Genomic DNA, 14,723 nt, shown 5'->3' with positions numbered 1-14,723 from the left:
CAAACTAAAGTGCTGTGAAAAGGTATTCACCCCTTTCCTTATTTGTCCCCCCACACCAATCTCGATCACACACACGCACGCACGCGCACACACACACACACACAACACACACACACACACCACACACACACACACACACACACACAACACACACACACACACACACACACACACACACACACAACACACACACACACACACACACACACACACAGGTTTCAAATCATCAAACCAATTTGAATATTGTTGGAGAAATGGATATAAACTTCTCATATTTACTCTCTTGTTTGCTTTTAAATGCTCTTTTGCTATGATGTGCTTAAACAATGTAATGCAATTAGGAGGCACATTGGGTGCTGTGGAAACACCAGCGATGCAACAGACAGCATAAAGACTTAAGACGATCTCAAGAGGATGGTGAAGATGTTTTTTTGTCAAGGTTGCTTTGTTTATCCACTCAGAACTTGTCATGTTTGTTTTGTTGCGTTGCGGACTGCTCTAAGGAAATAAAAGGAGGATTCGTGGAGATGTGGGCAGAACAGACTAGAGATGGTGAGAGATACACATCTCACGTTCTCACAAGCAAAAGTTCATCTTCTCTTTTTTTGAGAAATTGCACTTTAAATGTCCCGGGTTGCGTGAGCCTGGCTCTCACTTGACGCCATATCACTGATCACGTCACTGAAGCGGTCTCTGACTGCCATAAGCTGCGTAAACTAGACAAATATCACTAAGAGACAACCCAAGGAAATACAAAATGCAGCTTTCAAGGGACAATACAATTTATTAAGGCGCACACACAAAAAATGCTAACCTTCACAACTCTCTGTGGAAAAATTACCTCCTGAACCCTATAACGGGTTGTGCCTTCCTTGGCAACAATAACTGAAAGCAAGCGTTTGCAAATATTGATGACTTTCACACCAATGTGGAAGACCTTTGTCCATCTTTTCTTTGCAAAATTGTTTCAATTCTGTCATATTGGGAGGCTTTTATACCACGAACTGCTCATTTAAGAGCACACCACAACATCTCAATTGGATTTAAACTCCACTCCAAAACCTTAATTTTTTTTTTCTTTGAGCCATTCAGAGGTGGACTTCCTCAGGTTTTTCAGATCGTTTTCCTACTCCATGATCCGTAACCCCGTGACTTTAGGGGACAAACTGACCGCTAGACATTCTCCTTCCGTATTTTCTGGTGTACAGCAGAATTAATTGTTTCATGGTCCTAAGGCAGCAAAGAAGCCACAAGACCATCAAACTGCTACCACCATGCTTCACTGTTGGTATAATGTTCTTTTTTTTTTTTTTTTAAATCTAATACTGTTCCATTTTTACACCTGATGTTACGGACCACACACCTTCCAAAAAATTCACTTTTTGACTCAGCAGTCCACAGAATGTTTCTCCATCGTCTTGAAGATCATCCAGATGTTTTTTTGCCAAATGTGAGATGAGCCTTTGTATTCTTTGATGACAGTGGGGTGTTTTGCCTGGGAACTCTCCCACGGATGCCATTGTTAGCCAGTGTCTATCTGATGGTAGAATGATGAACAGTGACCTTCACAGAGGCCACCAAGGTCTGCAGGTCTTAAGATGTTTCTTTTGTAACCTCCTGGATGAGTCGTTATCACACTCAGAGTAATTTTAGTTGGTCATGCACTCCTGGGAAGGTTTGCCACTGTTCCCAATTTTCTCCATTTGGGGGTTAATGGCTCTGATAGTGGTTCGCTGGAGCCCCAAGGTCTTGGAAATGACTTTCTAACCTTTTTCCAGTCTGATGGATTCAAATCACTTTTTTTCTGATTTCTTTTTGAATCTCTTTGGATCATGGCATGAGGAATTGGTTCTTGACATCTTGTCTACTTCACATTCTCTGACAATCTATTTTAACGATTTCTTGATTCAACAAGTATCGTGGTAATCAGGTTTGGGTATGGCTTGTGAAATTTAACCCCTTTTCCAAATTTGTGAAGTCAGAGCGACTTCGCGAATTAAAAACTTTCACAGGGGCCATAAAGTTTGGGATTTTTTTTGTGTGCCTTGATTGATTCATTTGAAAACTGTATTTTGTATTTCCTTGGGTTTTCAGTTAAAACATTGGTTTGATGATGTGAAACATTTTGTGTGTGAAATGTGAGGGGGCAAATACCTTTTCATGACACTGTATAAGGTTGAAAAAGATTCTGGGCTGGGATCTCCTCCACTTGGTTCAGAATAACACCCATGGAAGAGATCTCAGAAGTTCTTGTCCGCTTGTTTTGTGATCAAAACTGCTTCATGTCATGCAGTCAATGGCCAATCATAGCTTCACACTCGCGCCGTTCAGAAATTCATTCTGATTTTCCCCATTGCACCCGAGACCACAGCACCCACAGGCAGTGTGTGCTCTAATGTCTAAAACTTTACTACTGAAGGTTCTAGCTTTTGCTTGGGATGGGTCAGTACATTCACTTGTATACTGTTTTACTCATATCGAGTAATGCAGACAATACAAATGCTGAGTTACCAAAGGTTTCCAAGACATCCAGCAGTTGCAAAGGGGAAAATAACATAGAGACATCACCTGTGATCTATTATACATTCATCAAAAAGATAAGTTAGCAAAAATAAAAAAGACTGCCAAAGGTGAAGGCAACCTGTGACCCTGGTGAAGGTAAACGTAATGGAAAAATGGATGTACAGAGCTTCAGGCAAAATTGTTTTAATTTGTTATTGGGAAGCACCTTTTTTATTTTATTTTTTGTCAAGAATTGATAGTCAACTCGACTATCTTTCCCCCTCACTATCATTGCTAAAGTTAACAGCATCCCATCAGGACATGGATTTTTCTATCTGACACACAAACTTGAGCCTCAAACATTTTATGTTGATTATAGTTTTAATACATTTGTCCGGGTACATAACAGTGAAATCTAATCCTTTCTCACATTGCCCCCCCATACACACACCCACCCACACACACACACACATATATACATACATACATACATACATACATATATATATATATATATATAATATATATATATATATATATAAATACGGGAAAACTGAGAAATGGATACTAAAATAATTTGGTGAACGTGAGGTTCATGTGTACCCACTCAAATTTTTATTAGTATGCGTTGACAAGATGTTTAACTGTTAAAGACTGGACAGAACTGTGCCATGTTTGGGTGAACCGAGAAGATGCATTCGTGGCTGAATTAGGCCTCAGGTCCTCCTCCTGATCTCTTCGACAAGATCAGATCTTGAAATATCAACCTGTTGGAAACAAGCAAGAAGAGCTGATGGGGTTTAGACAGTAAACATCTTTGGTACAATAACTAAAAATACATGGCTGTGGACCACATTTTGTAACATCAGGAATCATCCAGATCTCTAATACTACTGCAAAATATACAGTACACATGCACTTTGCTGTGGTCTACAACTGTATTGCATCATACTGCAATCCTACTGTTCCTCTATATCCCACTATGAATAAGTACACGAAAATATTAGAATCTGCTCCACTTTATGCAGTGCCGTTGCATATCATTGCAAAGTATGACCACATAAATATGCAGTATTATTAAACCAATAATAGTCATAAAACTAAAGGCAAGCAGTGATGCAGAGAAGGGTGCGTGGCGAGCAAAAAGGCATCGTGAGGGACAGGAGGAGGAGGCAAGCACAACTTAATTCCACAAATGTTGATACATTTCCACAAACTGAACTCAAAACCAACATTAACTTTTTTTAAACTTCAATGCTTCATAAAGTACAAATCCATGGTTGTTTGCTTTTGACGTCTTTTAATAATCTTGTGGAAATGTGCAAGGCACACGTGATCGAAGTGAGTAATGGCCCGACTAGTTTTTGAATGAAGTCAGAAATCTCATGGAATTTTGTCAACACTTCTTTGATTCTGGCTGATAGAATAATGGTGGCCTCCTCCTCTACGTCATCCTCTTTAAACTGCTACTGCATCGCCATGTGCTGCATCGCCTCCACCTCCTCTGTCGAAAGATTCTCACTGTGCTCCTGAACCAACTTGTTGATGTCCTCCTAATCAACATCAAACTCCATGAGCTTTTCAGCGAACATTTCCTCAACTTCAGGGCAAGTCTCCACTTCAATCCTCTCAAAATCTCGTGGAGCAAGAACATGAGGCCATAGCTTGTTCGGGCTGCATTAAGGGTTTGTGTGGTCACCTCCCGCCAAGCCATGTCAATTCGATTGAGGCAAACCACAATGTCGAAGTCCTCCTTCCAAAACTCACGAAAGGTAAGGTGTGTGTTATCGGTGATGTCAAAACACCGCTTGAACCACCATTTCGTAAAGAGCTTCTTTACATTTGAAATTACTTGTTAGTCCATGGGGTGGAGGAGAGGAGTTGTGTTAGGTGGGAGATACAGCACCCGAATGAAAGAACTCCAGAATATCATCGTCGTGGCTGGGCGGGTGGGCAGGTGCATTGTCGAGAATGAGGAGGCACTTCATGAAGATTGTTTTCTTCTAGAAACTTCTTCAGAGCAGGGCCAAACACTAAGTTCAACAACTCAAACATAAAAAAAGTCAGGTGACCCAGGCCATGGCATTAGCCATCCACATCAGAAGTTTCTCTTTCAAGATTTTGTGAGCTTTGAATTATTTGGGATTTTCAGAGTTGCTTAATTTTAATAACCCCACGTGCATTGGGCACAAAGAGAGTGTAAAGCGGTCCTTCATCGGCTTGTGGCCTTGGAGTTTCTTTTCCTTCTGCTGGGATGAATGAACGATAAAGCATCTTTTTGCAAAACATGCCAGTCTTGTCACAATTGAAAACTTGCTGTTGGACTGTGGGACAATAATTGTTCGAATTTCAAAACAAATCCTTTCACCGGCTTCTGGTCTTAGAGATGGAAGGGGACTTTTGTGAAAATTCCTGAAAATACAAATGTGAGCACCATGAAATTTTTGAAAAAAATGGATGGCTGTGGTGCATTCTGGCGATATCTCTGAACAAAATTCAGACAAAAATTGAAAGTAAAATTTGTAAGTCCTGACCAAAAAAAAAAAAAAAAATTGGGCAGAAGTTCCCTGAGGGCCAAGCCCAGATTTCTTTGCCCCGCATCCCCCATCACTGGATAGCACAAAATCACATTTGTCATTAAAATATGCCAGTTTATGTCAAGACAAATGAATTAAGTGAACTATTCAGTAAAAAGACATCTAAAATTATCCTTTTCCCCACATTATACATATTACAGTATAGATATAAAATATACCTGAAAATATATCCTATAATTTCTACACCATACAGCAAAACATGATGCCATGTTGACGATTCATCTGATGATGAATGACTAGGCCGGGACTCCAGAGGGGCCGCGGACCGCAGATTGGTTACCCACCCTCTGAACTCCTCCGATAGCAATAATGATGAAAATGTTGAGAAAGACAAACACGTTTGACCTCGAAAATTATTTAATGCGTCATCAGACTGAACCCATGATGAAACCAGAATTAACTTTACTAGTCCAGGAAAAAACAACTGTTTTCCTAGTTGATACGGGCCCTGATGTGACTGTTTTAGGAAAATGGGACCCCGCGACAGTTAAACCAAGCCGAAAAAAGGTTTACATGCGGAGCTCATGGTTTAGTTCAACCCTTAGTTTTGTCCCATACTATCAAGTTGCGGAGTCCCGACGACCCAAATAAAAAGGCGAATGTGGAAGCAGTTCCACAGGCATGGTGCCCGCTCAATTTATTAGGTCGCGTCGCATTGACACAATTAGAGATTAGCATCGTAATTGATCAACAGGGGCGAATGGAAGCTAACATCCAAATTAAAGAAAATGGGGCACATTATTATTGGTCGCTGGATTTGCCTGAAGAGGAATGTGGCGTTGAAAATTCACTAAAAGTAGCTCAGGGGAGGGTCCGGCCGGGAGGCGACATGCAGTATCGAAGTAATTTACGTCACCATTAGGTACAAAGAATCCCTGGGCCCTGATCCAGACTACACCAAATTGTTTTTGGAATTGGCTGAAAAAGAAGTGCAAGTCAATTCCATTTATTGGAAAGGAAGGTGGAGTTTTGCGACTGTCTGACTCACCGCGGAAGTGAAAGCGCTGCTCCCTCCCGGGCAGCATCCACACATTTCACTTGCGAAGCCAAAACAATATGACTGGAGGGACACAAACAACGATTCCACACAAAATTTGGGTCACATCGACGACGACATTGAAGAAACACAATCAGGATGGTTCCGGGGCTTTATTACCACAACAGCTAAAGAAGTTGCTCACAAGGCACTACTCCAGCAGTTAATGGACGCAGTACAACTGCCGGACAAAGAAGCCATTTGTAAATGTGAAGCTCACTTAGCAGGAAATGACCCTATCAAAATTCCTAACAGACTAGCTGATCAAGCAGCCAAGGCTGCAGCCCAGGGATTCCCCATGGTTGACACAGCACTGGTGAAAGAGGTAACAAAAACACACACTAAATCAATATGACATTTTGATTTCACGTCAAAAAATAGCACCACTCACTGAACGCACACATTGGGAGGACAAAGGTGCGAAAATTGACAAGGACGGGGTTAGCAAATTGGCCGATGGAAATCCCTGGATGCCAATATCATTGTTTGGATGGGCAGCAACATTGACACGTGGGTTGAGTCATGTGTCAACAGGGGGGATGGTGGCATTGACAACAGTATTATCACACACATGGGTTTACACACTTTTCAAAAATTTTTTGCAAACAATTATTTGTTTAAAAAAATAATGCACAAGGGTATTTAAGACCACGAAGAGGAACATTTCCTCTACCTCCAGAACCATTTCACACAATCCATATGGATTACATTGAGTTAAACGAAGCATTAGGGATACGATATTGTTTGGTGATAATTGATGTGTTCTCCAAATGGGTTGAATTGTTTCCAACAGCGCATGCTGATGCAAAGACAGTTGTAAAAGCAGTGTGTAATCATATTATTCTAACGTTTGGCATTCCAAGTGTGATTCCAAGTGACAATGGCACACATTTTGTGAATGACGCTGTGACAAAAGTTGGACAGCTGCTAAAAATGGACTTAAAGCGTCAATGCGTGTATCATCCGAAATCTGCTGGGCTCGTTGAACGAACAAACGGAACTGTCAAACTAGACTCATAAAAACAATGAGGTAAACAAAAAGACAATGGCCTGACTGTGTTTCAATCGTTGCAACGGCAATGAGGATAGTGCCAGCCGAAGCAAAAACATTATCCCCATTTGAAATTCTATATGGTTGCCCTTATATATAGACTTCCAGAACTGGACTCGACAGATACTCCAGTAACGGGCACATCGCTGCCAGTCCACAGGAAAAACATGTTTGACCGGAAAGAGATGCATCAACACAATGAATTGCCATTGTGTTCTGCTCCACAGACGGATCACGTTTAGGGTTAGGGTCACAAAAGCACAATGTAGCGCCTTCTGAACTTCTCTGTACTTTTCCACTACCACCCTCAAGGCAAATAATGCATCTGTAGTACTCTTTCTAGGCATGAAACCATACTGCTGCTCGCAGATACTTACCTCTGTCCTTAGTCTAGCCTCCACGACTTTTTCCCATACCTGCATTGGGTGGCTCATCAACTTTATTCTTAGCCAGCTCTTCCTTTGAAATAACACCTACTCCAGTTCTCTTCCCATATACTCCATGGTAAAAAAATTAAAACCTTGATCCTAAACTTCTAGCCTTACTACCTTTCCACATGCTCTCTTGGATACACAAAATATCAACCTTTCTCCTCATCATCATGTCAACCAAGTTCTGAGATATTCCTGTCATAGTCTCAACATTCAAAGTCCCTACACTCAGTTGTAGGCTCTGTGCATTCCTCTTCTTCTGCCTACAAATCTGCTTTTCTCCTACTGGTGCCCAGCAGGTTAACAGCGCGGGATGTGGGGGCGTTGTTAACCTGGGCCACAACCAATCCGGTATGGTATTCTTTAGATGAATGCTCATATTTGTTTGGCAGTTTTACGCCGGATGCCCTTCCCGACACAACCCTCTGCATTTATCTGGGGTTGGGATCGGGCTACAGATTGCAGACTGAATTATTTAAAAAAAAAAAAAAAAAAGATCTTAACTCCTGGAGACATATCCTGTGGTCTGATGAAAGGAAAGTAGAGTTGTCTGACCAAAATGACAAATGATACATCTGGAGCAAAAAGAGGAAAGCTTGTTGACCTGTGAACACCATACCAATTGTGAAACATGCAGTTGGCGGTATCATGTTGTGGGGCTGTTTTGCTGCACCAGGACCTGAAGCTCTTCATAAAATATATGGCACGATGAAGAAAAAAAAACATTCCATGGGGATTTTAAGGCAACACCTGAAGACATCAGCCAGGAAGTTCAAACTTCGACACAAATGGGTCTTCCAAATGGACAATGACCCAATGCATACAGGCAACATTATACAATGTTGCTTGAGGATAAATTCAATGTTTTCGTGTGGCTATCACAAAGCACTGATCTGAATCACATCAAAAAGTTGTGGGAGATCTGAAAAGGTGATTGCAATAACGACAACCGATAAACTTGACTCAGTTACACCAGTTCTGTTAAGAGGAACGGGCCAGGATTCCAGCATAATACTGTCAAGAAGCTTGTGGAAGGTTCCCCAAAATGTTTGACCCAAGTCAAGCTGTTCAAAGGAAATGACACTCGATACTAGGGATATGTATGCAAACATTTGACGTTGAAGACAACATAAAATTCTCATTTTATTTCTAACTTTGGTGATCTCAAGTGACCTGAAACAGGAGAGTATGTCTGATTTGACATGAGACAATGAGACAAAAAAATGAAGTGTTTTAGTATGTAAACTTCAAGCTTTCATTGTATTTTTCTGAATAAATTAAAACTGAAATAACCACACCAAATCTTAAATGTTTGTTCATAATGGCTTAGTATATAGTGCCCGCCAAATGAATCCCATTTTATATTAAATTGTATTTACATCTACTTCATAAACAATTCTGGAAGGTGCACCTTTTGTTTGAAGCCAAACACTTTCCAAGAATGCAAAAGTATTGGAACAGAAGTGAAGAACCTATTTGGTGGCATAACCCTTACTTGCAATCATGGTATCAAGGCTGTTACCCACTGACTTCAAACTGTTGTATTCTTCATTTGAAATGATTTTCCAAGCCTTGATTGTAGCCTCTTTAAGTCCTTGTTTCTGGTGGTTTCTCCCTTTAGTCTCCTCTTAAGGAGGTAAAACGTGCTAATGGGTTTAAGATCCGACGATTGACTTGGCCAGTCAAAGACTTTCCACTTTGTCTCCCTGTTGAAGTCCTTTGTTGTGTTGGCCTTGGCTTCGTAAAAAGCATTTCAAGATCCTGGAGTAGTCTAGTCAGTCTCCAGATCTCAACCCCATAGAAAATCTTTGGAGGGAGTTGAAAGTCTGTGTTGCCCAGGGACAGCCCTAGGTCTTCCGAGCCTGGTGCAGGTCTACAATTTTGTTTCGGGTGTCCTCTGACAGCTCTTATGTCTTGGCCTTAGTTGAGTTTGTTGTGTGACTGCTGGAGGTTGTGGACAGCTGTTGTTGATGATGAGTTCAAACAGCTGCCAATAATACAGGTAATGAGTCGAAGACAAGGGAGCCTCTTAAAGAAGACATTACACATCTGTGAAAGCCAGTAATCTTGCCTGTTCGGTAATGAGCTGTTCGGTCCCTGTATGACCACTCTCAGAGTTTGGTCCACATTGCTGGCAACAAGTCTGACTATTTTCCAGTGAGAGTTGGATTCTGCCAAGCCTTCCCTTTGACACCGATTTTGTTCACAACTTTTATGTACAGAATCTTTAGGCGCAGCCGAGGCGTGAACGGTGTCGTGTCCGGTTTGGTGGCCTCAGGATCACATCTCTACTCTTTGCAGATGATGTGGTTCTGTTGGTTTCATCAAGCCGTGATCTCCAACGCTCACTGGAGTATGAAGCAGCTGGGATGAGAATCAGTACCTCCAAATCTGAGACCATGGTACTCAGTCGGAAAAGGGTGGTGTGCCCTATCCGGATCGGGGGATGAGATCCTGCCCCATGTGGAGAAGTTCAAGTATCTTGGAGTCTTGTTCACGAGTGAGGCAAGAATGGATCGGGAGATCGACAGGCGGATCAGTGCAGCGTCTGCGATGCGGACTTTGTATCGGTCCGTTGTGGTAAGGTGAGAGCTAAATTGAAAGGCGAAGCTCTCAATTTATCAGTTGATCTACGTTCCTACTCTCACCTATGGGTACTAGCTGTGGGTCATGACCTAAAGAACAAGATTCCGGATACAAGCGACCAAAATGAGTTTCCTCCGCAGGGTGTTGGGGCTCTCACTTAGAGATAGGGTAAGAAGTTTGATCATCTGGGAGGGGCTCAGTGTTGAGCCACTGCTCATCCGCATTGAGAAGAGCCAGATGAGGTGGCTGGGGCATCTGATTCGAATGCCTCCCGGGCGCTTCCCTGGTGAGGTCTTCCGCGCATGTCCAACCGGAAGGAGACCCAAGACACGCTGGAGAGACTATGTCCCACATTGTGTAACGTTTGTACATTCCATTTACATGCAAACTTCAAACAATGAGGTGCAGTTGTTAGTGTAGAGCGAGAAGAGCAGAGGTGAGAGGACACAACCTTGGGTTGCGCCAGTGCTGATTCTGCGGTGTCCCCTAGCCACACCTGTTGTGCCTGCCCGTAAGGAAGTTGTCGATCCACCGGGAGATGGTAGGCAAGACACCGAGCAGGAGAAGTTTAGAGGAGAAGAGTTCAGGGATGATGGTGTTGAACGCAGTCTCGATGTCCAAGTGCAGACCCATATTGATTGCATCACCTGCAGACCTGTTAGCTTGATAGGCAAACTAGTGGTTTCAGCTGGGAACCTGTGATGCTCTTGAGGTGGCCCAGCACAAGGTGTTCAAGGACTTCATGACCACAGATGTCAAGGCAACAGACCCATAGTCCTTAAGACCTGAAACTGCTGCTTTTCTGGGGACCGGTACAATGGTGGAGCGTTTGAAGCAGGCTGGTACTTGACACAGTTCTAGAGACCTGTTGAAGATCTTTGCGAAGAACAAGTTGCTCTTGTGCAAACTTTGATGAAGGATGGGGACACAAGGTCTGGGCCTTGTGCTTTGTTGATCTTTTGTTGTATGAAGATCTAACGTCTCCTTCATGGATGCTAAACGGTGAAGAGAAAGGTTGTGCGGCTTGGTGGGTGCGTAGTGTGGAAGTGTCTATTTTGAATCTGCAGTAAAAGCTGTTTAGGTCGTCGGCTAGCCCGCTCTTGTTTTCTACTGGTGGTGAACGTCGCTTGTAGTTAATGAGCGATTGTAGATCGCACCAAACTGATTTGGAGTGAGCGTTGAAATATTTTTCCACTTTAACTGCATAGGCTCTCTTTGCAATGTTAATTTCTTTAGTCAGCTGATTTGTAGTGCGATTGTAGAGAGCCCAGACCCGACTGCGATATGCAATCCGTTTAGTCTGGCAGAGTTTCCAAACTCTGGCTAAAAAACACAGATTGTTGTTATTGAACGCGCGAAAGGATTTTGTTGGAACACATACCTCCTCACAAAAACTGACATTCGCGGTAACACTATCAGTGTGGTCAATAGGTTACGCGCTGAATTTCTAAAAACACTCCAGTCTGTACAGTCAAAGCAGCTTTGAAGTTTTAATTTGGCCTCGTTGGTCCACTTTTTAACTGAATTTACTAAAGGCTTTGCACATTTAAGTCCTTGCCTAAAACAAGCAGTGATCAGAGGAGCCAATGGGTACGCAAGGAATTGCACAATATGTTTTTCATGGAAGTATAACAATGGTCTAGGGTGTTATTGGAGACAACAGAAAGACATTGTGGCAAGAGTCACAGAGTAATAAAGGCTGCTAGTAATCTGGCAATGATGGAACAATTTTTTTAAAATAATTGTGCAAAGGATGCAGAGACCTCTAGCATTTAGAGGGGTTAAGAGTGCCTAACAGAGCAATAGTCCAGTGTAATGACAATTGCGCAAAGGGCGTCAAGAATTCAAGGAATGTATGCAGTTTAAAGGGACTAGTTGTGCAGTCAGAGGACATTGTCGATTGTACGCGTTTCAGATATTCCTCAGATTGTGGAAGGGGAGCAGATGCTACTCAGGTTAGTATTGGTCAACAACACGTGGAGATGGTGACGCGGTGAGATTACTACAGTGAGTGGACGAGTAATGTACAGTATGATATATAATAAAAATAATAATAACAACTGGCCTGGTTAGAATGTGACAAACTCAAGACAGAAAATTGGCAGCATGTTGGAAATGAATTTTACGTGAGCTGTTTAAGTAAATTATGAGGGGGAAGAAGCTCTTGGAATGGCTCCTAGTTGGTTTGTGTTGCTCAACAGTGCCTACCCAAGAGAAGGAGCTTGACGCGTTGGTAGTCAGGATGTGGAGAGTCAGACGATTTTGTCCTTGTTCAGGTAGCGTGCAGGTCTTCAAGGGTAGGTGTAAAGGTACAGAATATCCTATTAGCAGTTTATTGTCCGTTGCAGTCGGAGTTTGTCCCTTTTTTATGGCAGCACCAAACCAGACTGTGACGGGAGGTACACAGTACTGATTCGATTACTACTGTGTAGAACTGCCTCAGCAGGTCTCGTGGCAGACCATGCTTTCTTCGGAGCCACAGGAAGTACATCTTCTGGGCGTTTTTGAGGATAGAATTGATGCTGATCTACCACTTCAGGTCCTGTGAGACTGTGATTCTGAGGAACTGAAAGGTCTCTACGATTGAGATAGTACAGTTGGACAGCATGACGGGGAGCTAGGGTGAAGTCCACAATCATCTCTACATCAATCTGTACTGCGTTCAGCTACAGGTTGTGTCGGCCACACCAAAGCTTCAGGTTTTCCACTTCCTGTCGATATGCAGACTAGTCGCCATCTTTGATGGGGCCGATGACTGGTGTTAGCTGCATACTTCTGGTGTTTGACAGCCGGGTGCGTTGAGGTGCAGTCCTTTGTGTAGAGAGAGAAGAGCAATTGGGAAAGGACAACTTTGGGATGTCCCGGTGCTGATGGTATGTGTGCATGACGTGGTGGCCCCCAGGCTAACCTGCAGTGTCCTCTCCGCTGGGAATTTGTGAATGAATTGCTAGATGGCAGGCGAGACGCTGAGTTGGAAAAACTTGGCGGACAGGAGTTTGGGGATGAAGGTGTTGAACGCGGAGGCTAAGTCGATGAAGAGGATCCTCGCATAAGAACCCATGCCTTTGAGGAGTTCTCGGGTGAAGTGCAGTCCCATTTTCACTGCATCATCCCATGACTTGTTTACACGGTAAGCAAATTGCAGTGGGTCCAGTGGGGGACCTATGACAATCTTATGGTGATCTAGCACAAGGCGTTCAAAAGGACTTCATGACCACAGACAATGTGATAGGCCTGTCGTCATTCAGACCTGAGATTGCAGATTTCTTGGGGAACAGGATGAGAGTGCAGCATTTGAAGCGGGATAGTACTGTGCACAATTTTAGAGATCTGCTGAAGAGCTTTGTGAAAACTGGAGCAAGGTGGTCTGTGCAGACTGAGGCAGGGTGGTGCCACAAAAAGGAAAAACTCCAAATGCAATGGTCGATCAAGACATCTGAACGGATTGTTGGCTCCACTCTACCCGCTATTGAAGACTTGCATGCGACTTGAACTAGGTCCAGAGCAGGCAGGATCCTTTTGGACCCTCCACCTCCTGGTCACCTCCTCTTGCAGCTCCTTCCTTCGGGTAGATGCTACCAATCAACGCAAGTCAAAACTAGCAGGGATTGAAACAGTTTTTTTCCCTCTAGCAATTAAGTAATTAAATTGATCAGCGAACAATTTCACTGATCATTGATCAGTGAACAATTTTGCTGATCTGCCTTGTGCCATTTTTAAGACACCCTCATATTCTGCTGGTGAATCAGTATTAGTAATTTATTCTGTTGACTCGCATAACTCGTCACTTTAAACTCCTCCCTTTGCACAGTTGTCATTGCACTGGTCTATAACAGGAACTGCAATCGGGTAAGGGCACTCTGTATAAGCTTAACATAATGTGGGGCGTTGACGCACACTTAACTTTTCTAAATGAAGACTGCATCTTCCACATCTGTAACTGAATGTCTCACGTCCTTTGCTCTTTTTAGTTTGTTCTTTGTCCTGAATGTCGTACCAGGGAGGCACCGACTACCGGAGACAAATTTCTTGTGTTGATACACAGATGGACAATAAAGCTGATTCAGATTCTCCCCATGCCTGCGGGGGTTTTCTCGGGGAACTCCGGTTTGTACTCACGTCCCAAAAACATGCATGAATTGGAGACTGTAAATTGCCCCTAGGTGTGATTGTGACTGTTGTCTGTCTCCAGTTGCCCTACAATTGACTGGCAACCAATTCAGGGTGTACCCTGCTTCCTGCCCGATGACAGCTGAGATAGGCCCCAGCACTCCCAGGACCCTTGTGAGTATAAGTGGCTCAGAAAATGGATGGATGCAAATTTTTGGAATCACCACTCGAATCAAAATGTGACCGGGATGGTATGTAGTAACGTTTGTTCAGCGTGTGAACCATTTCCTGAAAGCCCACTTTTGTTACTGTGTACACTGGTATCATTTCTTTTGCTATGTCGTAAGCTGTAGCATATGTAATGTCTTTGTGCCTGGTGGACGTTGATTCATAAGGCATAACCCTATTAA

At 43.0% G+C, this 14,723-nt stretch overlaps 1 protein-coding gene across 4 annotated transcripts in view; it reads right to left on the bottom strand.

Moving 5' to 3' along the window:
- Positions 1 to 3,025: 3,025 nt before the first annotated feature.
- Positions 3,026 to 14,723, bottom strand: part of hars (histidyl-tRNA synthetase) — a 37,668-nt gene continuing 25,970 nt past the window's right edge. For 2 of the 4 annotated variants that reach the window (XM_061836097.1, XM_061836095.1), the window contains one exon: positions 3,026 to 3,269. In XM_061836097.1, the coding sequence (XP_061692081.1) occupies positions 3,212 to 3,269 (58 nt within the window). In that variant the 3' untranslated portion in view covers positions 3,026 to 3,211. The remainder of the gene's footprint in view (positions 3,270 to 14,723) is intronic. The other 2 variants (XM_061836098.1, XM_061836096.1) reach the window with 1 other exon arrangement.

Source organism: Syngnathoides biaculeatus, chromosome 11, assembly GCF_019802595.1.
Source record: "Syngnathoides biaculeatus isolate LvHL_M chromosome 11, ASM1980259v1, whole genome shotgun sequence".
NCBI classification, from domain to species: Eukaryota; Metazoa; Chordata; class Actinopteri; order Syngnathiformes; family Syngnathidae; genus Syngnathoides; species Syngnathoides biaculeatus.
This window is presented reverse-complemented; position numbering and strand designations above follow the sequence as displayed.